This window comes from Diprion similis, chromosome 6 (assembly GCF_021155765.1).
Source record: "Diprion similis isolate iyDipSimi1 chromosome 6, iyDipSimi1.1, whole genome shotgun sequence".
Taxonomy (NCBI): Eukaryota; Metazoa; Arthropoda; class Insecta; order Hymenoptera; family Diprionidae; genus Diprion; species Diprion similis.
In genome coordinates, this window is record NC_060110.1 from 7,348,937 (window position 1) to 7,374,663 (window position 25,727).

The 25,727-nt window shown below is 41.5% G+C and overlaps 5 protein-coding genes and 1 pseudogene across 5 annotated transcripts; all 6 read right to left on the bottom strand.

Moving 5' to 3' along the window:
- Positions 1–1,235: 1,235 nt before the first annotated feature.
- On the bottom strand, positions 1,236–5,445 carry LOC124406916 (FAST kinase domain-containing protein 5, mitochondrial-like). Its single transcript, XM_046882595.1, has 7 exons — positions 4,269–5,445; positions 3,983–4,144; positions 3,757–3,912; positions 3,459–3,684; positions 3,293–3,379; positions 1,783–2,079; positions 1,236–1,704 (listed from the first exon to the last, which is right to left on the bottom strand). The coding sequence occupies exons 1-7, from the start codon at positions 5,291–5,293 to the stop codon at positions 1,627–1,629; spliced, it is 2,031 nt and encodes a 676-aa protein (XP_046738551.1). The 5' UTR covers positions 5,294–5,445; the 3' UTR covers positions 1,236–1,626.
- A 1,176-nt stretch (positions 5,446–6,621) lies between these two features.
- On the bottom strand, positions 6,622–8,491 carry LOC124406917 (facilitated trehalose transporter Tret1-like). Its single transcript, XM_046882596.1, has 3 exons — positions 8,360–8,491; positions 8,019–8,281; positions 6,622–7,801 (listed from the first exon to the last, which is right to left on the bottom strand). Exons 1-3 carry the CDS (start codon positions 8,436–8,438, stop codon positions 6,686–6,688), a joined length of 1,458 nt encoding a protein of 485 aa, XP_046738552.1. The 5' UTR covers positions 8,439–8,491; the 3' UTR covers positions 6,622–6,685.
- A 1,200-nt stretch (positions 8,492–9,691) lies between these two features.
- LOC124406481 lies at positions 9,692–10,459 on the bottom strand (annotated as a pseudogene).
- Positions 10,460–16,094: 5,635 nt separating this feature from the next.
- LOC124407151 (facilitated trehalose transporter Tret1-like) lies at positions 16,095–18,739 on the bottom strand. Its single transcript, XM_046883005.1, has 3 exons — positions 18,619–18,739; positions 18,264–18,526; positions 16,095–17,581 (listed from the first exon to the last, which is right to left on the bottom strand). Exons 1-3 carry the CDS (start codon positions 18,695–18,697, stop codon positions 16,487–16,489), a joined length of 1,437 nt encoding a protein of 478 aa, XP_046738961.1. The 5' UTR covers positions 18,698–18,739; the 3' UTR covers positions 16,095–16,486.
- Positions 18,740–19,556: 817 nt separating this feature from the next.
- On the bottom strand, positions 19,557–21,563 carry LOC124407152 (facilitated trehalose transporter Tret1-like). Its single transcript, XM_046883006.1, has 3 exons — positions 21,379–21,563; positions 21,021–21,283; positions 19,557–20,907 (listed from the first exon to the last, which is right to left on the bottom strand). The coding sequence occupies exons 2-3, from the start codon at positions 21,156–21,158 to the stop codon at positions 19,801–19,803; spliced, it is 1,245 nt and encodes a 414-aa protein (XP_046738962.1). The 5' UTR covers positions 21,159–21,283; positions 21,379–21,563; the 3' UTR covers positions 19,557–19,800.
- Positions 21,564–23,251: 1,688 nt separating this feature from the next.
- Positions 23,252–25,192, bottom strand: LOC124406482 (facilitated trehalose transporter Tret1-like). Its single transcript, XM_046881908.1, has 3 exons — positions 25,063–25,192; positions 24,443–24,729; positions 23,252–24,394 (listed from the first exon to the last, which is right to left on the bottom strand). The coding sequence occupies exons 1-3, from the start codon at positions 25,139–25,141 to the stop codon at positions 23,300–23,302; spliced, it is 1,461 nt and encodes a 486-aa protein (XP_046737864.1). The 5' UTR covers positions 25,142–25,192; the 3' UTR covers positions 23,252–23,299.
- Between the last annotated feature and the right edge of the window lie 535 nt (positions 25,193–25,727).

Sequence of the window (25,727 nt, forward strand, 5' to 3'; positions counted from 1 at the left end):
CGGAATAGCGCATGAAAGAATTGTTCGCAGCATTTTTCAATTCCCTTGAAATTTTCAGGAAAAATCCAAAGGGGTTAGCCTTACTTTTTTTTGGGTCATAAGATTTTTATCCTAACTCCTTTGGAGTTTTAGTGAAAATTTCGGCATTTGTGACAGGCACAGAGTTTAACAATTAAAGATTATTTCTCGAACTTCGAACTTCAAAATGAAGATTGAACTAGTATGATTCAACCGCATAATCTTCGGTTATTTATGAATCTTCATATCTATAGCAGCTATTCAAAGTTGGCTCGCAAATCGAGCACGAAATGGTCCAGACTAATCACCCTCGAAGAAATCGAAATATCGCGAGGCATAATTTCTTACTCATTTCGTTCTTCGCGACACTCAAGCAGTCACGAACCTTTCGAAGGATCTAAATTCCCCCGATTTTTCCCCTGACGCTGCTGGATTGAGGCGAAAGCATTTCTACTTTTGCATTGACTTTTTACCAAATTGCAAAACCATGTTGTCATATTCATATACATTTGATGCCGGGTAAAAATTCTGCACAGATTCAATGAGTCAAAATTTAACAGCCTCAATCCGGCTAGAAGGTCCCTAAAAACGCAGCATCGACCGACCAGTGATTCTTGCGGGCTCTTAGCGCTCCTACTACGCCGGCGCGTGGTGGAATTTCCGATCCCTCGATCCTCTGCGTACAGAATTTCGATCGGCCTTCGAAGGTGATATTTTTCTCTGCAAACATCTCTGTATTACTCGGATGGAGACTATTCTAAAAAGTTCTTCAATTTTTGAATTTCTATTCCTTATATGCGTTATATGATATTTTTTCGGAAAATCTGCTCCGAGCGAAGATTTTTTTTTCACACTCACCTTAATTTTTTTGAAGCAAAAATTTCATTATGTTCCTATATGGAGAACTTACTGTACGTGTTCCGACGTCGCTAACGTGGATCAGCTTCTTCAACGAAAGGTACGTATTACATATTTTCGGCAACTGTGGCTACTCTAAAAAACATGAACCCTCCTGCATGCTGATAATGTTTTGCAATGAATTTGATTAACCGATTTTGGGTATCAATGACGTTCTCCTGTAGGTTGGAGACTTGCTGTTTTCACCGGCATTAGAGCCGCCCAGGTCACCGGTTTACCTGGTAAAGAAGGTGTGCGACAGAAAAGTGTGCAAACAAATCAAGGCCCGAATTTGCAAGAAATCGACGTACGGAGCGTCCGCATCGCCAGCTAATTTACCTGCGAAAAAACGCAAGACGCGAGCCTGCGTGGGTGATAAAAAGAGTGCGTCATCGGATAAGAAGAAAGTCTATTTGCCTTCCAGGCCCTTCGTAATCGTAAAGGAACGGAATAACGCGCAACATTCGAAAGTGAACTACTTCGACGTAATATAACGATTATGTTGTTTATTTTCATTTCTCACGACCGGAGTTCATCAAGTGTATGTGATAGATTTTTACAGTTCTTTGCATGACTTCAAATGGCGGCGTTACGCCCCCGGGAAAAATTCTGAACGCCGAAAAGTGTTTCCGAGAAGACGGAAGGCAATAAAATCAGAAAAAAATGACCCAATAAAATTCGTACAGATACTGATGACGATGAGTGTTTAGATCAGCGGAAAACCTTGCACTGTAGGTATTTGAATTTCTGTTCGTCATTCTTGAGGAGGATCCAGTCCTGCCAATGTATCTGTAAAACAATGCCGAAGAAACGGGTCAACGAATTAGTACTATTATGAGAATATCGATCTGCAGTATAGACACGTACCAAAACAGGATCGTAGCCGATATGTTCAAGCTGCCTAAACTTAGCGCGGAAATGTCCTAGTACACGGTTCGTATTTTTCGCAACCGCATTTCGGGTGCCTATCACTACAGCTAGCCATTTGGTACCGTATACGTCAATTCGCGGAGCCCGTTTAACCGTTCCAAGAGGTATTCCGGAGAGCATGGAGCTGATAGGAATAGGACGCTTCATTGCATCCAGGCAAACGATTATATCGGGGTGGCAGTATTGCGGCAGTACGTGATCGACGTGTAACATTTCCTTTGAACCGAGGTATTCCTTGAAACAGATGAATACAAGATCCATTTTAGGCCAATTGCAAACAAGAAAAATTTGAGAACTGATCGTCCAGTCATTTGAGGTTTTCTGTTCGAAATAAATCGGAGCTTCAATTTTTTTTTTGATAGTTTCATTCTGACGTTCTGATAAACAGATTAAAAATCGAGACCGAGATCGCGTTAGCGTTTATGAATGTAGAAGTGATCTTGACTTTGTAGTTTAAGATTTCCACGATCCTTCTTACATACAGAATATTTGTTTTTTTTTAGTTTATGAATATTCAAGGTCAAAGGTCAACAAGTTTGGTTTTTCGCAAATATCTCGCTTCGCAGACCAATCTAGGTGGTTATTAAAATTGGGACTGAGAAAATTTCGCACCAAACAAGTCCCCTTCGCTTATTACGCATAATGGACTATTTACGGAATATAGCTCGAAGCAAATCTATGACCATCGTAGTATCCGTTTTCGCACTACTTTCGAGGTAGTTTAGCGAAAATCTCGGTTCCTATGGCTCGACGACCAATCGAGGATCAGATCGAAATTAAAGATTAGTAAATTTCACACAAGAAAGATCATGTTCATTTTTCACGTCCAGTGGACTATTTACGGGATATAGAGCGACGAATGTCCGTAAAACGTGCGTAATATCAGTTTCCGTACCACCTTCGAGATAGGACAACAGGTACGTTTTTCTTTGTTATTGATCAATTATTTTCATTACTTATTATTTATTAATTATTATTACTTATTTTTTCTGCCGTCACAGCGGGCTTCCCCCTCAATATGGATTAAGTCTACTGGGAAAACCATATAAAAAAAAAACGCGCTTTGTATCTTACCTGAAAAGTGGTGCGGAAACTGATACTACGAACGTTCTACGGACATTCGTCGCTCTATATCCTGTAGATGGCTTACTGTACGTGAAAAATGAACAGGATGTTTCCTGTGTGAAATTTCATAATCTCTAATTTCGATCTAATCCTCGATTGGTCTCCGAGTCATAGGAAGCGAGATATTTGCAAAAATCCGAACTTGTTGACCTTTGACCTTAAATATTTATGAACGCTAACGCGATCTCGTTCTCAATTTTCAATCTGTTTTTTGGAACGTCAAAATGAAGCTAGCAAAAAAAATTAAAGCTGTGATCTATTTTCAACAGAAGCTATATTTATGACTAGAATGACTGGACTATAAGTAGAGTGAAGCATGTACCTCGCAGACCCTTATCACATCTAACTTGAGGTAATCGGTAAAGGTGCGTTGCAGATCCTTAGATTTCGGCAAAGAGTCCGTCATTATCTGAAAAAATCGAAAACTTTGTACATCAAATTTGGGAACCGAAAAATTATTTCAAGTTCTAGCTTCTGCGGGCTTTTACCATGGCGAGGTTTTTCCGCAAATATGTGTCGAGTCTCGGGCCGCTATAGTCTGGCATTTCAGTCTCGACATTCAAATCTAAAGCAAATATTTCCCGACATTTGTTCACGTCCAAAGCGTACGCTTTTTCGATATTCTCAGGATTCAGCACTCTGGCTATTAATTTTTTTGGCCGTTTGTTGAGTAAGCTAAGACTATGCAGGCACTTTGCAAGGCAGTCCGGGTACCTGTATAAAAGTTCTCAATCAGAAATTGGCGATTTTCTTTTTTGTCAAAGAGCGCATGAATCGAATACACACAGCTTTATTTCAAAGTTGCGTTTAGAGTTGTTCAGTTCGTCTATCACCGCATTAAGGATGTCAGGTTGCCTATTGGGAACATAATGAAATGAGGACAGAGCAAAGACTAACGAATTTATATCCTTCATCCGGACCTTGGATATTTCTCGATAGAATCTGAAAAAAAAAATTACAGGTGTAGTTAGGCAATAAACTGACGTCATTACCAGATAATTATTGCGCTCACCTCACTGTGGCAGCATTCAACAATTCTGCATGAAATAAGCTTTTAGCTGCAGCAGCCAAAACAACGTGAGACAAGCAGGTCATTGAGAGTCGCGGTATCTGTGGTACCGTGCACTCCAATAATTGGCAGAGGTGCCACAGGTCATTGTGGTGGATGCTAAGTCTGGAGATCACACGAAATCAGACTAGAATCATTTTATTGGACATGACACTTCTCGAATTTACCTGGCTTTCAAGCTCAGAAACTTACTTCATTCGTCGTAAAAGTTCATTGAAAATGTACCCACCGACTGATTTTGAGTATAGCAGCCAAACTGATGTCCTCAATGACGTTAACTTTTTCCGTCGTTCTCCTAATCATGGTCGTGAGCAGCATACGATCCCTAATCGGAGTGCGGGTTTTGAAGAATCCAAGTGCAATGATGGCTATTTCGTCAACATCCAAATCGTCCACCAGCAATTTGAGCCTGACTTGAATTTCCTTGAAGTTAACAAGCCTGCTGCGAGCTATGCCAACGTAGAACAAAAGCTGTACTAAATTGGATTGCGAAAGATCCGATACATTGTTACCTAGGTTGATCATAGCATGTTTTACGAAATCTGACTTTTGTAGCAATCTGAGCCTGTACCAGTGATCACAGAACAGAAGGATCTGTGAACGAGACCACTTTTCGGCTCGTACTCTGCACTCCTGATCAAGGATTTTGTAGAGATGTAAAAAGTTGGACTCCCAATTGATGCATTCTATGAACCAAAGCATGAGCGAGCGGAGGACATGGCTGAGCTGTTCGTCGCTCAATATGTTGCAGTTTGTCGCCAGTGTCAGCAGGATGAGCTGATACTTATGTGTGTAGATGTTCTCGTTCTTCTGACAGGCGTAGTGAGATATCTTCCTAAAGCTTTCGACGACCTTTGCGACATTTTCGAGCCTCCAGTTAGTCCGTGTTAACTTGTCCACCTCCTCCTCAGATATTAACTCATTTTCTAATACCTTGGGTGGATAGACGACGGTCGCTTTGTAAGATTGTCTCTGCTCTAGAATACGGTGCGCATAACTGCTTTCAACGCTGTCCCATCTGGTCTGCGGGATGTCTGTGTCACTGTCGTTTCCTTCTGGATACTCGAAGAATTTTCTGATCGACTCATCGTTGGCTTTCTTCCAGGCGCTGTAGAACTGCACCTGGGACATATTGCACCTGATTGTACATGCTGCTAGAATCTGTGGGCTTTTGAGATCCCTAGCTGAGTCCAACCTAACCCCAAACTGTCGCAGGATTTTTACTCCGCGATGCGATAAAATGAATTTGTACATTACGAATCCGTCTAATCATGCGAGTCGAACGCTGGCGGTTTCGACAGTAATAAACTTAGTATTTATTTGGTTTATCTACACCCGCACAGAGCAGGATGCTCTTTATATATCCGAGAGGTTATGTCCAGTTACATCATTTCACAGCTGATATTAGGCACTACCGGCACTACCACGTAAGTCCGTGGGCACCTTAGAGGATGTACAGTATTGTCGCAGCCAATCGCGTTCGAGTACAATTTAGAAGCAGCCAATCAGGTCTTCAGTATGGGAAGCCGCGTGCATTGGTTAAACAAAGATAGGAACATCTCCGTATTAGTGAGAGAGAGAGAGAGAGAGATGGAGTACTACCTACTCTATCTCTTTTTCGGCCGATGAACTGCGAGTATCTGAGAAAGACAGAGTCCATACAATTCTCTATCTTGCTCGGCGAAACTCTCCCGGGCATCGCTGCGTTACGCCGTGCGTTCCAGTATCATTTCAGTGGGCAGCCCTCAATAGAAATCAACTCTAAGAATTGAACTCACAGATTCGTATATTCAACTAGGGTTATCTATCGATTGGATTGGCGCCTCAATTGTTGAAAAATATTCCGTACAGTGTCGCCAGCAGGTGGCTCAAGAGGTGGCGCCACCGTCGATTGAGGACGTAATTGTCGATTCCCTGAACTGAATGAACCGAATCAAGAGACGAATATTCATTCACTGCCCTTCGTTTGAAATTAGTTCATCGTTCATTCTCTTTTGTAATTTACTTGTCACGATGTTGTATGCATGGATTCTACGAGATTAATGAAAAAGGTAGAATAAGTAGAAGCAGATTTGCAGGATTTGTATAAAAATTGTATTTCAGCTTGAAACATATATTGGGTGAATAATTTAATCGTCGATTAGAAACTGTTCCGTAAATCTGAGATTTAAATCGTATAGGGTGATTTCCCAGAATTTAAAAAAGATAGCACGAGATGGTGTAAAGGCTGCGCGCCGAAGATACTTTACTGGCGTATACGAGACGCTACTTTACTTGTTGGTAAAGTAAATTCTGTTTTGGAGATGAAGATAAAGTGCCTTCGACGTGCGATCGCTGACAGAGAAAACTCATGGAAAATAAAACCTTGATCTTCATGAATATCGATTTTTGACATTAAGACTATATCTCCTTAAATAATTCGATAAGCAATAAAATTCATCGTCAGTCTCAACTGCACACGATTATCCAATCGTCGTCTCAAATGGTCTTTCATATTTTAAATATTTATCATATTTCGACATTTTCATGCGTCTTATTTGCAGAAAACCATTTCGTTTTCACCGGAAAACGTACAGGGCCAGCTTATCGAATAAATGTGTTGGCTATCGAATAGATGATTTATGAGTTCCTTAATCGGCGTGTTTATCAGTCGTTGAGTGTTCTCTGAATCTCTAAAAGGGTTTTGCCTTTGGTCTCAGGGAGCAACCGCGAGAGGAGGGCGGTACCGAGCCATATCGAGATCATGAAAAAAAAAAACGGAATCGAATGTCCGAGGCCCCAGCTCTTAACTACTACTAAATAATACTTGATGGTAAAAATACTCATGGTACTGCCGAATACCGATATAATGCAGATAGCCAGTGCCTTGATGTCAGTGGCAAATATTTCAGTTACTATGACACCCTGTACGACACCCAAACCGACAGTTTGCACAACGACAAAAATATACACAGTGCAGAATGGAATCACAGAGAATCCTGTTACGTCAATTTTCATATGCTCTAGGAGATAAAAGTAAGAGGCGATGATACAGAGACAAATACCGCTTAATACCCCTGAGATTATGACGAGCTGTCTGCGGCCATATCTGGTGACCGTACCGAGTCCCACCACGCCGCAAATCGATTGAAGTACGACAAACATCGTCGTACTTATGCCCGGTGTAATGGGAGACCGCATATCCCCGAACATAATATGGCCGTAAGTGACGAATTTACCCAGACCGGAGAACAGTTGCATCAGGTTGAATATGATGACGATGGAAAAGGCTTTCACGTTGCCGCGTACCGTGAAGAGCCGAACGAAAGCGTCGCTCCACTTGTTCGGATTCACTTCGCTACTCGTTTTCTCTTCGCTACTGTTTTTCTTCACCTTCGCCAGAGTCTTTCCCTTCTCGCGGACGGTAGTTTTGATCATCTCAAGCTCATCCGAGACGTCTGGTTTGCCCCGGAGCTTTTCGAGTGCAGCTTCAGCCTGATCCACCTTGTTGACCATAACGAGGAAGTAGGGCGACTCGGGGATGACCCAGAAGGAAATCAGGAGGCAGATTGCCACGGCCATGCACACGCCTGCCGTGATTCGGACCCCGAGATACGGCGCCACCGCGAACATGAAGACATTGCCAAAATTGTACGTAATGCCGCCGACCGTTGACAGGGGTCCGCGCAAGTTCGTCGAGAGAATTTCCCCCTTGTACATGGGAATCGAGTAAAGTATCAAGCCCGATGCGAATCCGGCGAGTGCTCTTGCCGCGATCAGAACCTGCATAGTCAAGACAGAAATACTATCATGTTGCTTGACCTAGAAAAATTGACATTATTCACATAGAGTGCGTAAGCCATGTTGGACACAGCCGCTTTGGGAGACGAAAATCTGACAAAGCTTTCGCATACACGTTGGGATGCTCAGTCTGCTAAATTTCAACGTTTACTCTCGGTATAATGTAAAATACACGATATCGCAAGTAGGTAATACTAACCGTAACGTGTTCAGCGATGAGAATCAAGCCCCAGCTAACCGTCATTGGGACCATGGAAAGCAGGAGGCTATTTCTTCGGCCAATCCTGTCTACGGTGAGAACGGAGAATATCGGAGAGAGTGCGTGGCCGACTGAGGGCGCGGCTGACAGGGTCGACGCATCATCGACACTCAACGAGATCCGCGAATCCGGTGCCCCGAATTCGACTAAACTCGGCGAATTCCATCCTTGCACGCTACCGACGCAGGCCGTGCTGATCGCGCCTGGTAATTATAACACGATTATCAGGAGGTTGTAGGTGACCAATTTACTGTACGTCAGACTTGAAGATTACCACGCACAGAACAACGCGCAGAGATACTCCCATTTGTGCGAGCCCTCCGGAGAAGAGTATTCGGCCTTTTTGACGTCTTTGGCCATTCTCGTGTGATATTTGATAACTCCAATTGCGGAGTACGGATCCGGTGCACCTCTTCGAGTCACTGCCTGGTTTGTCACAGTATATATGGATACAGCTTGTTTTATGCAGATGCTGTTATGCCGCAGCAGCTAGCTACATGTGATAAGATTGTAATGTGTAATGAGCTCTGCTCTTGGAATTTATAGCACGATCATACTGGAATTAATGGATTCCTCACGTTCGAATCGTAATGTATAGTTTAGGGTTCCGGGTACTTTTGAGGGGATTTCATTTGCTTCGAATCGCAATTTCCGTATCGTAGGTGATACTTAGATTGGGAAGAAGAATGTGGCGCAGTGACATTTGGTTGCGGAATAATGCGTTACTTTAAGTGGGCCATACTTTGTTTTGAAAGACCTCTTTCGGTGTATTTTTAAGTTTTCCGTAATTCCGTTATTTGTGTTTTTGACCTGAAACAACTTGCTGATAGCCTGCAGTTCTCGCGATTATATTATTTAGTCACGTCTTCACGTTCGCTCCCAATACTGCCGGTTTTTGGTGAAATGTCCCGGCGTGATGGTTTGCAGGTAGGACCAGGCAACTCTAGTTACATCGAACGTACGTACTGCCTGTAATATCTATACATGAATTCGTATTTTATTACATTTGCGTTAAATAAGGAATTGAAATGAGGCGCGAGGAAGTTCAGGGTAAAAATTACTCTCAAGTTTATTATAAAAGAAACTGTAGGAAAAAATAGCAGACAATTATATTCCTGTTTCCAGTGAATATTTGAGTTTCAATTTCTCATCACATGCTTTTGTTATCTATCCAAAAATACATTTTACATTGTCAAAAACCAACACACGGCTGATGTAGTCTTATCTGGAATCAACTTGTTTGAATTGCTATAAGAAGGATTCCTTTACTAATGAGCTGAATGACGAGCGATGTCTTACAACAATAAGAAATTGAAAGAAATCGGTTTATGTCAAATACTTTTTAAATTAATACTTACGATATCGATGTCACGTGAAATTTGACATTTGGCTTGGAGCATATGACGGTACCATCCATTTGAACTTAAACTTAGCGTTGATCAGGTGTTCAGGATCTTTTGGATTTCGAGTATGGTTTTGCCCTTCGTTTCGGGAAACAAATACGCAATGAGGGTCGTGCAGAGCCACGTCACTATCGCGTAGATGAAGAACGTGGCCGAATATCCGAAGCCCCAGGACTTGGCCATTAAGAAGTGCTGCCGTGGTATGTTCCATCACGAAGAAATGGGGATGATGGTAAGTAAAAATCCGTACAACGCGCCTGCGCTCAATACGAAGATCCTACGTCCAGCCTTCTCCACGTAAAAGGCGGCAAGAATAGAAGAAATCAGCTGAAGTAGATTAAATGATATTGTACTTGTTTGCACATCGATACCAGCGTTCATGTCCGTGAATATCTCGTGGCAGTATTGAACGAGAGAACCAAATCCGCAGCAGTGCGACATCATCCCGAGCGTCATTGTGATTATCAACGCTTTGAGGTTTCCACGGATGGTGAAAAGTCGCTCGAGAGTGTTCAGCATCCCCGATTCTATTTCACTCTTTTCGGTATCATTGCTTGCCAGCAGAGACTTTCCCTTCTCGCGGAGGGTGTTCTAGACCAGTTCAATCTCGTCCGAGACGTCCGTTTTGCACCTGAGTTTTTCGAGCGCAGATTCAGCTTGATCCGTCCTGCCGACCATCAAGAGGAAGTACGGTGACTCGGGCATGAACCAGAAGGCAATCAGGAAGGTCATCGCCACGGTCGGGCAAATGCTTCCAGTTATTCGAATGCCGTGGTCCAGAGCCAGTACGAACATGAAGAGCTTCCCAAGGTCGTATGCACCTGTAGTTATGCACGTCAAGGATCCCCGCAGCTTCGTCGATAAAACCTCCCCCAAGTACGTCGGATAGATGCACATCATCGGGCCCATGGAGAAACCAGCTATCACTCTTGCTGCAATGAGTACCTGCGGTATAAGAGAAATGGCGTGTGTAATCATGTATGTACATAAAGATCGAAACGTTCAACCGAACGAATATTGCGAGGATAAAATGTCACACTCGTTCTAATTTAAATAATTTGGGGCGTCTGCCGGTGATTTCAAAATATCGCCACAATGATTTGGATGCATATTTTCGAAATTTGACATTACTTCGAGTGAAATGAGCGTGATATATTCAACTTCCCGGTTCTATGTTTTCAGAGAAAAAAGGAAGTTATTGTAATCACTCTGAAGATGACAATTTTAGTTTTCAATAGATCTCCACGTTTTGAAGTTTAGGGAATCACCTTGAACCACTTTCAAATGGACGTCTGTGTGTGTGTATGTGATCAATTTTTTTGACCCACCATATCTCAAGAACGAGTTACCAATCGACGCAGCTTTTCCAAACTTCGCACTGATTAAATCTTGGCTTTGATCTTTTAATTAATTTTTCAATTATTCAAATAACAAAAATTCCGAAAAATCAAATAAAAATAATATTTTGAAAATAGATAAATGGATTTGAATAAAAATTGGGTCCGTAAGGTGTTTTGGGTTGCTCATGACGAATCTAAGGTCATATTTGCATAATTCAAATTTGGCGTGTTCGGTGAACTGAATTTTTTTTTTAAATTTGGACTTTTATAAAAATTGGTACCCGTTGGTTTGTTGGGTAGCTGATCATGAATGTGAAGTGAGATTGCGAAATCAAAAATGGCGATTCAATATGGTGTAAAGAAAATCTAAAAATAATTCAATTTTGGCAGAAATTGATTTTTTGGGTAACCGATAACGAATCCGAGGTCAGACTCACCAAAATTATAATGTTGGATCCATTATAGTGGTTCCAAATAAAGAAAAAATCGTCATATTTCCATGTAATATGGTATATGGTATCCGGAAGCTTCAAAATCGTTAATCACGAATCTGAATTCGTGTTTCGGAATTCGAATTGAACGTTATTCGTTTTTTTTCCTTATGAACTTGGAACCTCTAGTTTGAGAGCGGGCAGTTCAGTAACGGAATTTTTCCTAGGATAGTTGGCGTTCATCGGTCAGTTTCGAACCTTCCTACCGATGCGTTGCACTTATAAGTTAAAGCAATGAGGTATTCCCAGGTCCGCGAGCCTTCGTGAGACGCGTATTTTCCTCTTTCAGCGTCTTTTCCTATTTTCGACGGTCTCGTATTTGAATCGTCGCACGAGTTCGCAACTTCAATGTTGACTCAACCAGAGTACCCGGGCATTATCTTGAATAACTTGCTTTATTTGCAAAATTTATACATTATGAAAGATGACCTTCCGAAAAAAATTATAACGTTTACCCACCCATCAAGCTCAGTGGATTCTTAATTTTTTGCGTTTCATTCACTAAATAAAGCACACCGTTTACCGTCTTAGAAGCCGGATATTGGTTTTCTGGGAATAAAAAAAGCACTCGTAGACTTGTCTCGCGAAAACAGTGATATACTCATAACACAACAAAACGACACAGAGCTGACTTATTGTCTTCTGCGAGTCAAAATAAAGCTGATCGCACTAACGTGCATAACTCGTAAGCCAAAATTACATCGAATTGGAAATTTTCGATAAAAGAAGTGGAATTAAATATTTTCAAACTAAGTATAGTGAATTCACAAGCAGTCGCAGAATGAGAAAGAAGTGATAAAGTTTAAAAATTTCGAATTATGGTGCCGATTACTTACAATTACAGACTATATATTTATGCAAAAGAAAAATATAACTCCTGTTCTTTGCCATCGCAATAATTTGGGCACCTGTATGACAAATTACACGCAACGCATGTGTGCCGGTGTTATCTTTATGAATTGAGATTAACTGGGTGATTTTTGTACACATGTTTACCTTTCTGACGCGGTACTCACTGTGTGATTTACGCCACGTGGGCGCACACGCTACTGTTTCAATTCATCTATTTTCTGACAAACAACTATGGTCGTAAGGGGCAACCTTACTTAGGCAAACATGGAAATCTCGATCTAGCAGCATAATTCTACCATGATCCCTATGAAAAACAGAGAGACAATCTCGTTGTCGCATGTCGTGTTGAGATGATAAACGAAAATCGAGTTTCCCAAGAAAGCGAGAAATATTGTTCAAACGGGTTCGCCAATTTCTGCAGTCAAGTGTCTTGCAGGTAACAAAAGTCGTTTCGACGAGATTCCGTGTGGATTTCTAGAGCCGAAAAAGTGAGGAAAAATTTAATTGATACCTCTGTCTCCGATTGTGAGAATAAGAAAAATACGAGTCCCTTTAGGGGGTGCAGGATGTCGTCCTTTGAAATTTATTTGGTATTCACACTGATAACAAAGCGGTCCAAAGGCTGTCCGTGCCACGCTTATACATACATAGACGTACGTTACATAGCCATCGAGACGCAGATATAGATCGCGGATCTTTCGTCGTTGCCGAACTTCTCTCCATAGAGCTGACCCAGTTTGTTCAGTTGAACTCCCCGTATTCTTACCGCGTAAAGTTGCTCACTCCCAGGTTACTTGGCGACAAATAGGAATTACCTGTAATTGTCTTAGTTCAACGTTAGTTTCACCCAACCGAAGGAGTGCCTTTCGTTAACCGAATTTATTCATCTCCCACTCGAACATGCCCTGCAGATTCGAAATTCGAAGACCAGTCTTGCCTAAATTTCTTGATTACATAAAAAAATATCATACTCAAGCTGAAGTAACAGTGAAGGGTCACGAAATGGCACAGGACAACTTCCACAACGAGATTTTGACATATTATCGGCAAAAACTCACTCCAATGTCGATTACTGCTATTTTCATGCCTACCATCGGTCGACCCGTCATGCAGGACTTTAAATATTGTATCGCGGAAGCATTTGCATTCATACCGATTACGACAACACACCGGCTATAAAACAATAATCGTTGACTGAAAATGTAATCTTTTCTCGTCGTTAACATGTCTCAATCGATATTGTGCAGATTTATCTGTATAGAAGTAATTTTGCATTTTCATTTCGAACAACGTCACCTTGGAGTGAGAATTACGTAGTTCACGAGACAATTATTACAGCATGTAACGTTTTTCTTTGAATATTTAGTTTACTTTGAGTGTATAATCTTCGCAAAACATGTGGTAGTTGAAAAAAATTACCAGCATAATTTGAGAAATATTTTGGAGAAATAGAACTTTTTCGGGGAAAATATCGAAACCAAATATTCAATATTTTTTTTCTATGTAACAAATGTCCATTCGGTGAAACGTTGGAACGCGGTTCTCCTTATTCGCGCCCAAGAATGTGTTAAAATTTTATTCGTACAAATCAGCTAGTTCCATTGCGTAACCTTTCCTCATTAGCCGCAAAATCTGGAAACAATTGTCGAACCTGTACTAATATATCATGTGATGGCATGATTATTATCGACAGAATCGATGATTGTCGATAGAATTTACAGTTTTGCACGCGGTATACTGCTCGCTGAAAATTAGGTATTTTATTCGTACACACCCTTGCTTATTTTTCCTTTGAACAATTAACAATCGCGTTCTGGCACTGATTCGTGTAACATGCATTCTCCGTCAGCGTTATTCCCACGCAGGGACGTGCAGCATAAATATGGCGAAGAATTGGACGGTGCTGCAGGTGAATCGGCTGCGTGCAATTAGAGTCAAATTACTCAATCCGATGGTAATCCGTTGAGTTATGAGCACGGACGTTGTGCCTGCTTCATAGAGTTCTGGCGGCGGTATGCCTCGCGATCACGCCAACCACCGGCATAAATATCTCACGGATCGTACATCGGTACATTCAGCACTGTGTTCTCCGTGTGTTATCATTTCTTACGGACTGCGAACACGCCACACGGTGCAGGAGAATTTGAAAACGGAATTTTGACCCTTAGCCTTAGTACGTCGCGGACACGTTTCATACGGTCTTATTTGACGTCGTTCTACAACGTGTCCAGACAAAGGCGTAAATTCTTTCTGATTGGTTATGCCATTTTCTGCGACATAGGTAACCGGGACAGAATGGCTTGACAATGCCTTCCAAAATATCACCCACCTCCGTGATATTAGCTTACAAGTCTTATTGGTTCCAGCGCACCATCTGCACAGTTGCATGAACATGTCGACCAGATTTCACCGCTCTTTTTGAGTATTCTGAATGTTATTGTACTTCTTGGATTCGAGGTCCGTCTTATTGTTCGGTTGAAGACGACGAAGAATACGAGACACCATCTAGTAGGAGACATAAAAATACCGAGCCAATTACATCGTTGCATTCAACTGTGGAAGTAGGTATCGGATCAACTTGACGTGAAAAAATAACGGTCCAACGGCTTGCACCAGCCATGAAGTAAGAGAGAAGAAGACGAAATTCAAGCCTGCGTGCCAGAAAAAATTGGGCCCACTTTAGGGCTTAAAGACGCAGAGTTAGTAGTACCGATTTCCTTCACTCGCCGCGCACAACACCTGGTCTTCACTTAATAATCATAATATTTGAACGACCAGAGTTTCGTCTCCTTCTCTCTTACTTCCCAGCACCATTGACCTCTCGTTTTCTCCGCCATTTTCGTCGCATCCGAATATACTGAAAAAGGGACATTCAACGTAGCGAAAAATCCCTGAAACATCCAAAATGCTTATCTGTGTAAACGAGAGATATGTCCTTCGAGGCAGGTGCAACGGGGGAACAAAAGTGAGGCCAAAGTTGCGGTCGGGGCCGCGGTTTGAGATTGAGTAGGAGATTAATTCGCGATATAAAGTAAGATAAGTGGTCCGTGTCGGGGTCTGCAGATCGTAAGTACTCCGGGGGCGATATCTAGGATCGCAAAACTAATTTCAGCCTCTAATGGTTCTGCCAATAGCAATTTCTGCAAGACTGAATAGCGTTTCTCAGCTGTTAAGTCGGGAAACTTTTATACTATACGCTCTAGCCGAGTCTGCGCTCGACGGATTTAGAGCTTCGCGGGCCTATTTCGTTGATGCATTTATTTCAGGGCAATAAATGGGGAAAATTTTTGTTCCCTCTACCTTCTTCTCACTATACTTTTCTCCTCTTTTTTAACAGACTTCGGGCGCGGACTGTGTATAAAAAACAACCCGGAAATGGCGAGGCAAGCTGTAAAAGTAGCACAGGGCCGTCGGAACGCTTAGCGTTCTGTTTTACGGCGTCACGTTTCGCCGAGTTATGGGTTAACTAGCTTGGGAAGCCCGGAGCACTCGAAACTATATATCCCTGCTCGCTGTTTTGATCGAGAGGTTTCTAGTGGGCTGAGGTTTTCGGCGAAAACGATGCTTGCTACCTACCCGTTCCATGCTCGAGACAGCGTTCATCCTCCAGCAATATCTCCGCCATCTCCAACCGCTGTTCTGAATTTCGACCTTTTTCTCCTCACTGTGCGGATTCCTCCACGCGCCTACACAGTGGAAGACCGAGTACCTCGAAAATAATGCAAAGCGATGTCGTACTCTATGGGAATTCACAGCGTGCTTTCAGGCCGAATGAACCAATGGCTCGTTGTTAACATCGACGATGAATTTTGAAATTCTTTCCGCTATTTCAGCTGTGTTAGCAGATGTGCGCTTTGAGGTAAGTGAGCAAACAGGAAGAATTTTAGGAAGAGGACTCAGGTATTAAGAAAATAAAAATAGAGAGGCGGACAGGCATCAAGTTTATTGAAAATAAAAAAAAAAGAGTCAACTCACAAGGAGAGTAACATGCGTCGGGATCATGGATCCTGATTAAACTTCTGTGGTCGTTTCCTTGACCTAAAATATATAGTTTCCAGTGATGTGTAATTTCATCTAATTCGCCGCTCTTCACTCCGGTCACAAACGCTTGTATTAACAGTTTTATGAATGGAGTAACGTCAAAGAAACGTTAATTCGCATTGTCCATTTCAATCATAGGATATCATAGATTGAAGTGTGAACAAATATATTATTTCAGAGCAATAGTGAATTACGAATTACGATTTCTAGACGTACAACTGGTCTATTGCGAAACAAGGAGAATTGCTTCGGTTACTTTTATTTGTCATTTATAGAGTGGATTAAGCATTCAGCTTCTTTTGAATTTCCAAGAAAGTTTTGCCTCTTGTTTCAGGAAGCAGACGCACGAGAGGTATTGCGCACATGGCCGTGACTAAGGCGTAAATGAAAAACGGCATTGAATGACCCAGACCCCAAATCTTGTAAGTCAACATGTAAGCCTTGACAGTAAGGAATCCTATCAATCCACCGATCATGGCGTATATGCAGGAGGCGAGTGCCTTGACGTCAGTGGCGAATATCTCGGACATTATGATCCCGGGAATAGTGATGCAACTGACGTTCACAGCCATTACGTAAAGGAAGATAGTGGCGTACGGGATTAGATAGTATGGTTTGACGTCCACTTCCATGTGATCCAAGAGAAAAAAGTAAACGGCGATTACAGAAAGGCAAAATGCAGTTACTGCGGTTGAGATGAAGAATATTGGCCTGCGGCCGATCCTATTGACAATGCCGATGGTTATGATGCCGCTGATCATTTGAATCACACCAAAAGATGTTACGCTGTTGTTCACCTCCATGTTAGAACCCATGTCCTTGAAAATATGAGGACAGAAGGACATTAACCCCGAGAATCCAGAGAAGTGTGTCATTACCGCGAGTATCATTGAAATACCGAAAGCCTTGATATTTCCACGAATTGTGAAAAGTTGCACGACGGCATTCCATTTTCCCGAAGAAACACTTTTTTCACTTATTTTTTTATCTTGCAAAGATATTCCCTTATCTTTGATTGTGGCTTTGATCAGTTCAATCTCTTCCGTCACGTCCGTTTTGCCACGAAGTTTTTCGAGGGCTGCTTCAGCTGCCTCAATCTTGCCAACTTTGACGAGAAAATACGGGGACTCCGGGGCAAACCAGAAACTGACGAAGAAGATTATATTCAACGTTAAGCCGATCCATGCCGATATTTTAATTCCCAAGTATGGTCCGGTTGCGAAAATGAATAACAGCCCAGCGTTGAACATGACTATTGTGACAGCGCCCTGCGAGCCGCGTAAATGTTTGGATAAAATTTCACCGGTGTAGATGGGAAATACGCACATCGATAGACCCACCCCGTATCCGGCTAATATCCTCGCGGCAATTAAGACCTGGTGCACAAAAATTGCTATTTACTATTAGCTAGTGATTAACCCTTAGCGGCACAGTGGCATTCCTGAATGCCACCTGTTTTAAAACACGTTTTTACGATTTTAGAGTAGTTCTATTCGATTTAACCGGTTTTTTTTTTTGTAACTTTATGATCTTGATATGTTAGAGGATCAAAGTTTATGTTCAAATTGTTTTTATGTTCCCTTAATTTGTTGATATAAATTAACAAACTCTGAAAAATAGCACTTTTTTTTAGAAAAAATGTATTATTGAAGATAGTTTTAAGAGTATTCTTACGATTTTTGGTAGGCGGGGGTTTTTAGGGTCGCTGATTACGAATCCGTTTTCAGATTTGCAAAATTTAAAATGGCGGACACAATATGGCGGCTGTGCACTTCAAATGACGGATTTTATGACCGCAAAACGATTGCAATTGATTTGAAAGTATGGAAAAGATCTTGGATTTTATGATTTGCGAAGGTCAAACGACTTTTTGCGTTTTGGTCCGCCATATTGAATCCGCCATCTTGAATTTTCAAATTTTGAGTGCAGATTCGTAATCAGCGACCCCAGATGCCCTCGAGTACAAAATTTCAAGTCGATAGTAAGTAAGGAAAAATGTGTGCCGCTAAGGGTTAAAACAGATTGCCACGTTATTTCCAGTGAACTGAAAATACTCACCGAAATATTTTTGGCCAGTAGAATCATGATCCAACTTAAGGCTACTGGGATCGTGGAAATCAGTATACCAGTTTTACTGCCAATTCTGTGGAATATGAAAATGCCGAATGGGGGTGCCAATGCTTGACCTATCGCCAGTGAAGCCGCCAATGTGGATTCCTGTGAATCTGTGATCTGGAATGTCGAATTTGGAGCCTTGAGTTCCGCCAAGCTGGGCGCATTCCATCCCATCAGTTGGCCAAAGGTGAAAGCCAAGATCGCGACTACGAGAAAGGTATAAATGAAGTAGTTGAGTGCATGTTTATAAGTTGGTTTCTGACATAATGTGGAACAAAAATTAATCAATGTTACCTACTGAAAGCAGAAGAGATATATTCCCAGATGTGAGAGCCCTCCGGAGGGGCGTACTCTCCTTTCTCAGAATCTTTGCCCATCGTGTGTTGTTTTCAGCGGTATTCTGAGATGAAGTGAATTTATTCAGACCGAACCAATTACCATTCCGTCCCTCACTTCGCTCTGCATGAATATGTCGTTGTGGTTATTACGAAGCGGTGATAAGATCAAATTGTGTATTTAGGAATTTACTAAGAATTTATGGGATGGCACTTGTACGTGGCACTCCTTAGAACTTACGATTCATCCATTAATTCATAATATATATATATATATATATATATATAATAAATCAGCGGTGAATGACGTGGTATTCTAATTGTTTAAAGATGAAACTTACGTAAACAAGCTCATGGAATTACTTTCGTTACACCGCCGAGTGCGAGCCAAATCCCGCCCTGCAATCTAGTTGTCGATCAGACGATGAAATCAATAATTAAGATGACGTGATTAGTGAATCCAGTATATTTTGAATAATTTAATCGCATATAATAAGATTCTGGGACCACCACATGTACTTTATTCTATGCCATACGCGTGTGATTTGCACAGCGTGCTCATATCACGGCCTTGGGAGAGAATGACAGGAGAAAATATGTGAATAGGCTTTTCAAATTAGCGGCTGCTCTCGATTTTTTTTCTGCTCACAAATTTCATATCTATTATACAGCATTTTTCACGCTCGTGTCATTATCTCATTTATACGTATTTCAGACTGACTTGTGGAAAAAAACATGATTCTACCCTGTCGATGATGACGGTGCTTTATTTTCGATGTTATCAGTGTAGGCACGTGTCTTTGTTATATTTGTTAGGTTTATCCTTCATTTTGAACAGCGCAACAGCGTGCGAACAGTTTACATTCTCGCGATTCAACGATCAAACACTCGTACAGTGTGTTTCTTTATTATTCTATTCTACCCTGTCGATGATGACGGTGCTTTATTTTTGATGTTATCAGTGTAACCACGTGTCTCTGTTACATTTTTTACGTTTATCCTTCGTTTTAAATAGCGCAAGAGCGTGCGAACAGTTTACATTCTCGTGATTCAACGATCAAACACTCGTAAAGTATGTTCAACCAAAAATTCAGCATTCAATCACGGTGTAGTTTCTCTCATCAAGTTCACTTAATGATTATTTGTTATTTGTTAAGTTTTCTTTCTATCTTCAAGAAAGTTTTGCCTTTCGTTTCGGGAAGCAATATCATGATGGCCACCGTGATGAGCCAGGTTACGATGGCAAGAACAAAGAAAGGCATAGAGTTGCCTAATCCCCAGGTTACCGACGTCTGTTTGTAAAATATCATCGTAACGGAAGCGGCCAGACCAGTTGTCGATACGATTATGTCGCTCACCAGCGTTTTAATTTCAGAAGCAACTGTCTCGCCCAAGAGGATCAAGTGCAGTGGTACCAGCCCAAAGTTCAACACGATTACGTTGACGCACATAACGCAAACGGCCAAAGTTGAGTGGGAAGAAGCGTCTATTCCAGTGCATTCCATCAGAAAAAAATACACAGTGATGATTACGAGGCAAGCACTGCTTAGGATCCCTGAAATACCGATCAGAGGCTTGCGCCCGAATCTGTCCACCACGAAGACCGTGAGGGCAGTGGAAACGAGTTGACACGCATTCAAAACGACCGTCGACGTATATGGGAAAATCGGAGACTGCAACGCATCGAATAGAAACGTACAATATACCAAAAAAGTGATGTAACCACCGCACTGCATCCATATCATCATCAACATGTTGATACAAAATGCTTTTCTTTCACCAGGCACAGTAAAGAGTTTCTTGATTTGCTGGAAGCTGTCGAATTTCTTTGGTGTCCTTGGCTCCTTGTCCTTATTCAGTTTCTTCGCACCTTTGTCCAGCTCGGTGATGGTGTTTTTTATCAGATCCAGGTCCTCTGTCACGTCCGATTTACCTCGAAGCTCTTCCAGAACGACCTCGGCTTCTTCGATCCTGCCAACCATCGCAAGAAAGTACGGGGATTCGGGGATGAACCAGATACACACCGCGGCCAAGGTAATCAACGTCAGGGATTTAGTATATGCTGTCGTTCGTACAGAGAGGTACGGTATCGCAGCGACGGCCAATAGTGTACCAGCGTTCATCATCACACTGCAGACCATTTCTATTGCACCGCGAATTCTCACTGAAGCTATTTCCCCGAGGTATGTAGGTGCGATTCCTATCACCATGCCCATCGCGAAACCACTGATGAATCTCGCCACGATTAGAACCTGCAATGGTAGTAGAAAGATTTACAGCTTGAGTTTCTCTCGTTGTCGACATTCCTATACTGCATGGATCTAGTGGCAAACGGAGTACAGAGGTAAGTGAAAAAAATTTTCACATTCACAGTTTGCGCGATTGCCATCAACCTCCAGTTGATGCTTATTACTATAATGGCAATTAGAAGACTCTTTTTCTTGCCAAGCCGATCAGTGATCAGTATGGTGAGAGTGGGAGCAAACATGTGACCCAAACCCATTGCGGCTGATACAGTAGCTACGTCCGAATGCTCGATGGTTATGGGTAAGTTCGATTTCTGAAGCAAGTTTAAGGTCGGTGCGTTCCACCCTGGCACAATTCCAACGGCAAAAAGTAAGACGGCGCCTATCGACAGAGAACATCACAATAATAAGTCGACAGATATGACTTCGGGCAGGTTAAATTCAGGTCAATGCGGATTGTTCTTATACGTGACCTACAAGATGCGGTTGAGATGTACTCTCAGATTGGTGATCCCTCAGGAGTTGAGTATCCCCCTCTGTCGGAGTCCCTGCTCATCTTGAATAGTAGCGTGTTTCTGGTTTGGTTGCGTGCAAGGTCTCCGATTTTCTTCGTTCAAAAACCTATTAGGCACTCGTTGACGATATTCTGTTATATACTATATTCAAAATGTATCTCTACTCGTCTGGCAAGTTTCTCCTGATAAGATTCATCAGATGTGTAACTAAGAATTGAAGAGCAATTTACGATCTGCTAAGAAGAAACTTTTGGCGCTTTGTGAAATAAGTATTTGCCCCACGTTACGTAAAATATTGTGGCCTTGGTGGAATTACGTTAGTCGCTTTTTGCATTACTCTGTCTGTCTTGCAAATCTTGTAGTAGAAATTATACAGAAAGCAATCCTAATTATTTGCAGACCATAGACACTGTTGCTAAATACCATTGTTATGTTTTATAAACTACGAATTTATTGATATCAATAAACATGCATTTTTTCTTACACCTTCTGCTTTTTTCATCGATTAACTTCTTGCAGTATAATGTACGATGAGACTTAGCAGTTCTGTATCACGAGTTTATTTGGTTAATATCTTTGAGCGGAACACGTGAGTATACTAGGAAAGAAAGACCAGGATTACATTGTAAAATATGTATGCAGGTAACAACGAAAGATCAAGCTCTCAGCTTTACATACTAAATTGCATAAAGATTTGCAGATTCTTCGCACATTTTATACCTCAGTACATGGTGTGACGTATAAGAAACCTAAGGTTTGTTTCATAGTTCTGTTTATCCAGGTATTCAGAGGCTAGAGCTGTAGCGTGTAAGAGGTAATCATATAATTTTTTGTTTGAACATGATTTTCGAGATTACGTAAGGGAACAGAGGTTCAACACGTCTTCAGACGTCTATGGGCGTATAAAACTTTTCAATTTTTCATATTCGCGAAAGTACAAATATATGAAAGTCGCTCGATGTGCGACAGTGAACGATCGTAAGATTATTACTCCTCACAACATTCCGTGGAAGTGAAGATTCTTAATCTCATCTACGCCAAGATGTCTACGCTCTGACAATCCTGAATTAAATTTGTCGTCATTTTAAATTTTATGAAAAATTGCTTTTCTTGAATAACTCGGCCATTTTTAATTTTAACGAAAAATCGTAGAGACTAAAACTTGTTGGAACTTGAATTTTCTACAACTGTTGGTGTTTGCATTTTTTTCGCAGATCGATATTTTTTTTTGTTTGTTTCTTTTTTTGACGTCCTCTTCGTCGTAAGAAATAGGAGTTCCGTTTTTTTCTTGCCAGTGTGAGGGATGCGAGCGATGTATTTAAATTTTTTCAATTCTTTTTCTTGTAATCTTATAATCAGAATCGGCACTGTTTGGGTTTTCTTTTCTTGAAATATGAAAATACATCGCTCGAATTGGATTCGCACTGTGGTGGCAGAGAAAAGGGGGTTTTCAATAAAAATAATCCGAATTTCATCTCACAGAGGCACTCGGTTGTAGAATGGTTTGCGAAAAAATATTTTGACGATTCTCTTTTTCTTTGCCGTCCGCTTACGTTCTCAAATATTGACTGTAGGAAAAAAAGGTAAAGACCAAAACTGTTTTTTAAAATTTAATTTCCTACAAGTTTATTTCTGTTCTTTGATAGCCTAAAGTTAAAAATCAACCAGATAGTACAACAGTTTTATTTCACCCTATTTTTTCTTAGGAAAAATGCAAATACCAAAGTTGTAGAAAATTGATTTTCCTACAAGATTAGTCTACGACTTTTCGTTGAAATTGAAAATGGCCGAGTTATTCGAGAAAAACAATTTTTCATAAAATTCGAAATGGCGGACATAAGAACCGCAGGATTTGGTCGGCACTTTGAATTTACGCCACTATATCAGACAGCCAAGTCCCTTTGGATCTCGAGGAAGGTTCGGCCTTTCGTTTCGGGAAGTAGTTTTAGTATGAGGGCTGTGGTGAACCAGATATACAAGGAAAAGCCAGTGAATGGTACCGAGTGACCGAACTTCCAGGCTTTTGTAACCATGAGGTAAAATCTTAAGATTATGGCGGCCAGTAATCCACTACCAACACCGACCAAGCAGGATGCAATTGCCTTGATGTCGGTGTCGAGGGTCTCGGACTGTATGACTGGCGTCACTGGCAACATACCAATGTTCAAAGCAACTGTTCCAGTTAGCAAGGCGCTGAGAGGGATCGTCGAGTATGAAGCAACGTCTACGCCTCCGTACTCCATAAGCCAAAAGTAGATACCGACAATAAGGAAGCAAGAGCCACTAATTATGCCCGAGATAAAGGTGAGTGGCCTGCGACCAATTCTGTCGATGACGAACATACTGAGGAAGTTGCTGACGAATTGGAGGATACTAAATATGATGAAGCATATGTGAGCAGGGAGGTGAGTTTTCATGTCCGTGAATATTATTTGCCCGAATACCGCTATGGCCGTAAATCCGCTAAAATGATGCACAAATGCAAATAGAAAGTTGATCGTGAGTGCTTTCAAATTTTTCGATACTGTGACAAGCTGCTTAAAGGCGTCGATTCTCATTGGGTTTGGTTTTGCTCCTCCTTTTTCAGACCCCTTTCCTGCGTTATTCTTGAAGCCGACGGTTTTCTTAATCAGTTCCATTTCTTCCGAGACATCTGTCTTACCGCGAAGCTTCTCCAGGGTGCTCTCTGCTTCCTCTACCTTACCAACCATCACAAGAAAATATGGGGACTCTGGAACGAACCACACGGCAACCAAAGTGACAATAGCGACGCTCAAAGCCACGCAGGCCGTAGCTTGTAATGACAGATATGGCCCGATAGTGGATATGAACAGTGACCCGCCGGATGCCATTGCGGCTTGGGTGATCGCCATTGTCCCTCGTAACTTAGGTGAGGCAATTTCGCCGAGATACATCGGTGCAACGGACAGCCCGAAACCAATGGATAGACCACCGAAAAATCTCCCCAACGAGAGAACCTGTTGAAATGGAAGAAATGATGTTAATTTGACACGAAAAATTCTCACAGTGCAAGTGTCAGTAATACCTACCGAAGAATCTTTGGCAGCTATGATGAGCCCAAAGCTGATCAGTATTGGGAGACAGCAAGCTACAAGGCTCAGTCTTCGGCCAAGTCTATCAGTCATCAACACGATTACGGTAGGTGCCAGCATGTGACCTACAGCAGTTACGGATGACATGATAGACGCGTCGTTTTCGTTTACGAAAATTGGTGAATCGGGCTTCGTCAGTATGGCCAAGCTCGGCGAACTCCAGCCGCATACGCAACCAACACAAAATGCAACGAGGGCACCTGTAATTAGCGAATACGTTATTGTTTTAAGCTGGTTCATAATCGATTCCGATATACAATATGAAGAGGGTCGTAAATCGGCTTTTTCGTAACGCAACGAAAGCAACATTCTATCCCGACACATTCTTTTAATAGGCTTTGATCTGAACTTACGTTGACTTGTGCACACATATTATTATGTAAAATGGTATTATTCAATAGCTACTGTGATTTGCGTACTTCTTCGTACGTATCACAGAACAGTTTTTCTGCTTTGTAATGTTTCATTTCGAAAGAATACACTTTTAGCCCACGATGCGACGAGAAAGTAAATTTTTTGTGTTTTTCACTCACATCCTAAGGTTCCCAGGTACTCCCACGTAGCTGAGCCTTCGGGATTGGTATATTTGCCTTTATTTGAAGTGTCTCCCATTTTGTTCGGTTGAATTTATACTTTTTATACAAAATGTATCTACCCGCGGCATGCCATGTCGAGCAACTGTTACGAATCGGTGAAAAGTTTCATTATATACAAACGAGTGCAGTGTATGATAATGCGATAAAAACTACTTGTGTAATTAGGAATTAGTGAAGCTCTTACAATCAGTTGCTGGGTGCGGTAAAGATCGGAGTGTGTCTTCCAATATCTCGAATTCCTTCATATCTCGTACTTTTCCAGTGAATTTTAGTGTAGGAATTTTTCTTGACCTAATTTGTGTATGATGCAATTTTGAAGATGCAGGTCGTTGAGATAACATCAATTTTGGTGTCGACTTTTCGGTCACAATTTGGGCCATCCTCAGGATATTTCCATACCGTACGCACATCTACGTCGAGAGCAGCAAAGCAGAAATTTCAACATGCATTCAACAATATAGATTTTCTTTTAAACAAGATGATACTAGATCATGGTATTGACCTTATGAATTCACACCAAGAGCATAGATTTCGGTTTGCCAGCGACGATTTCAATTTTTTTTTTTTTTATATTTACATGGGATATCGAAAAATAGGGGAGT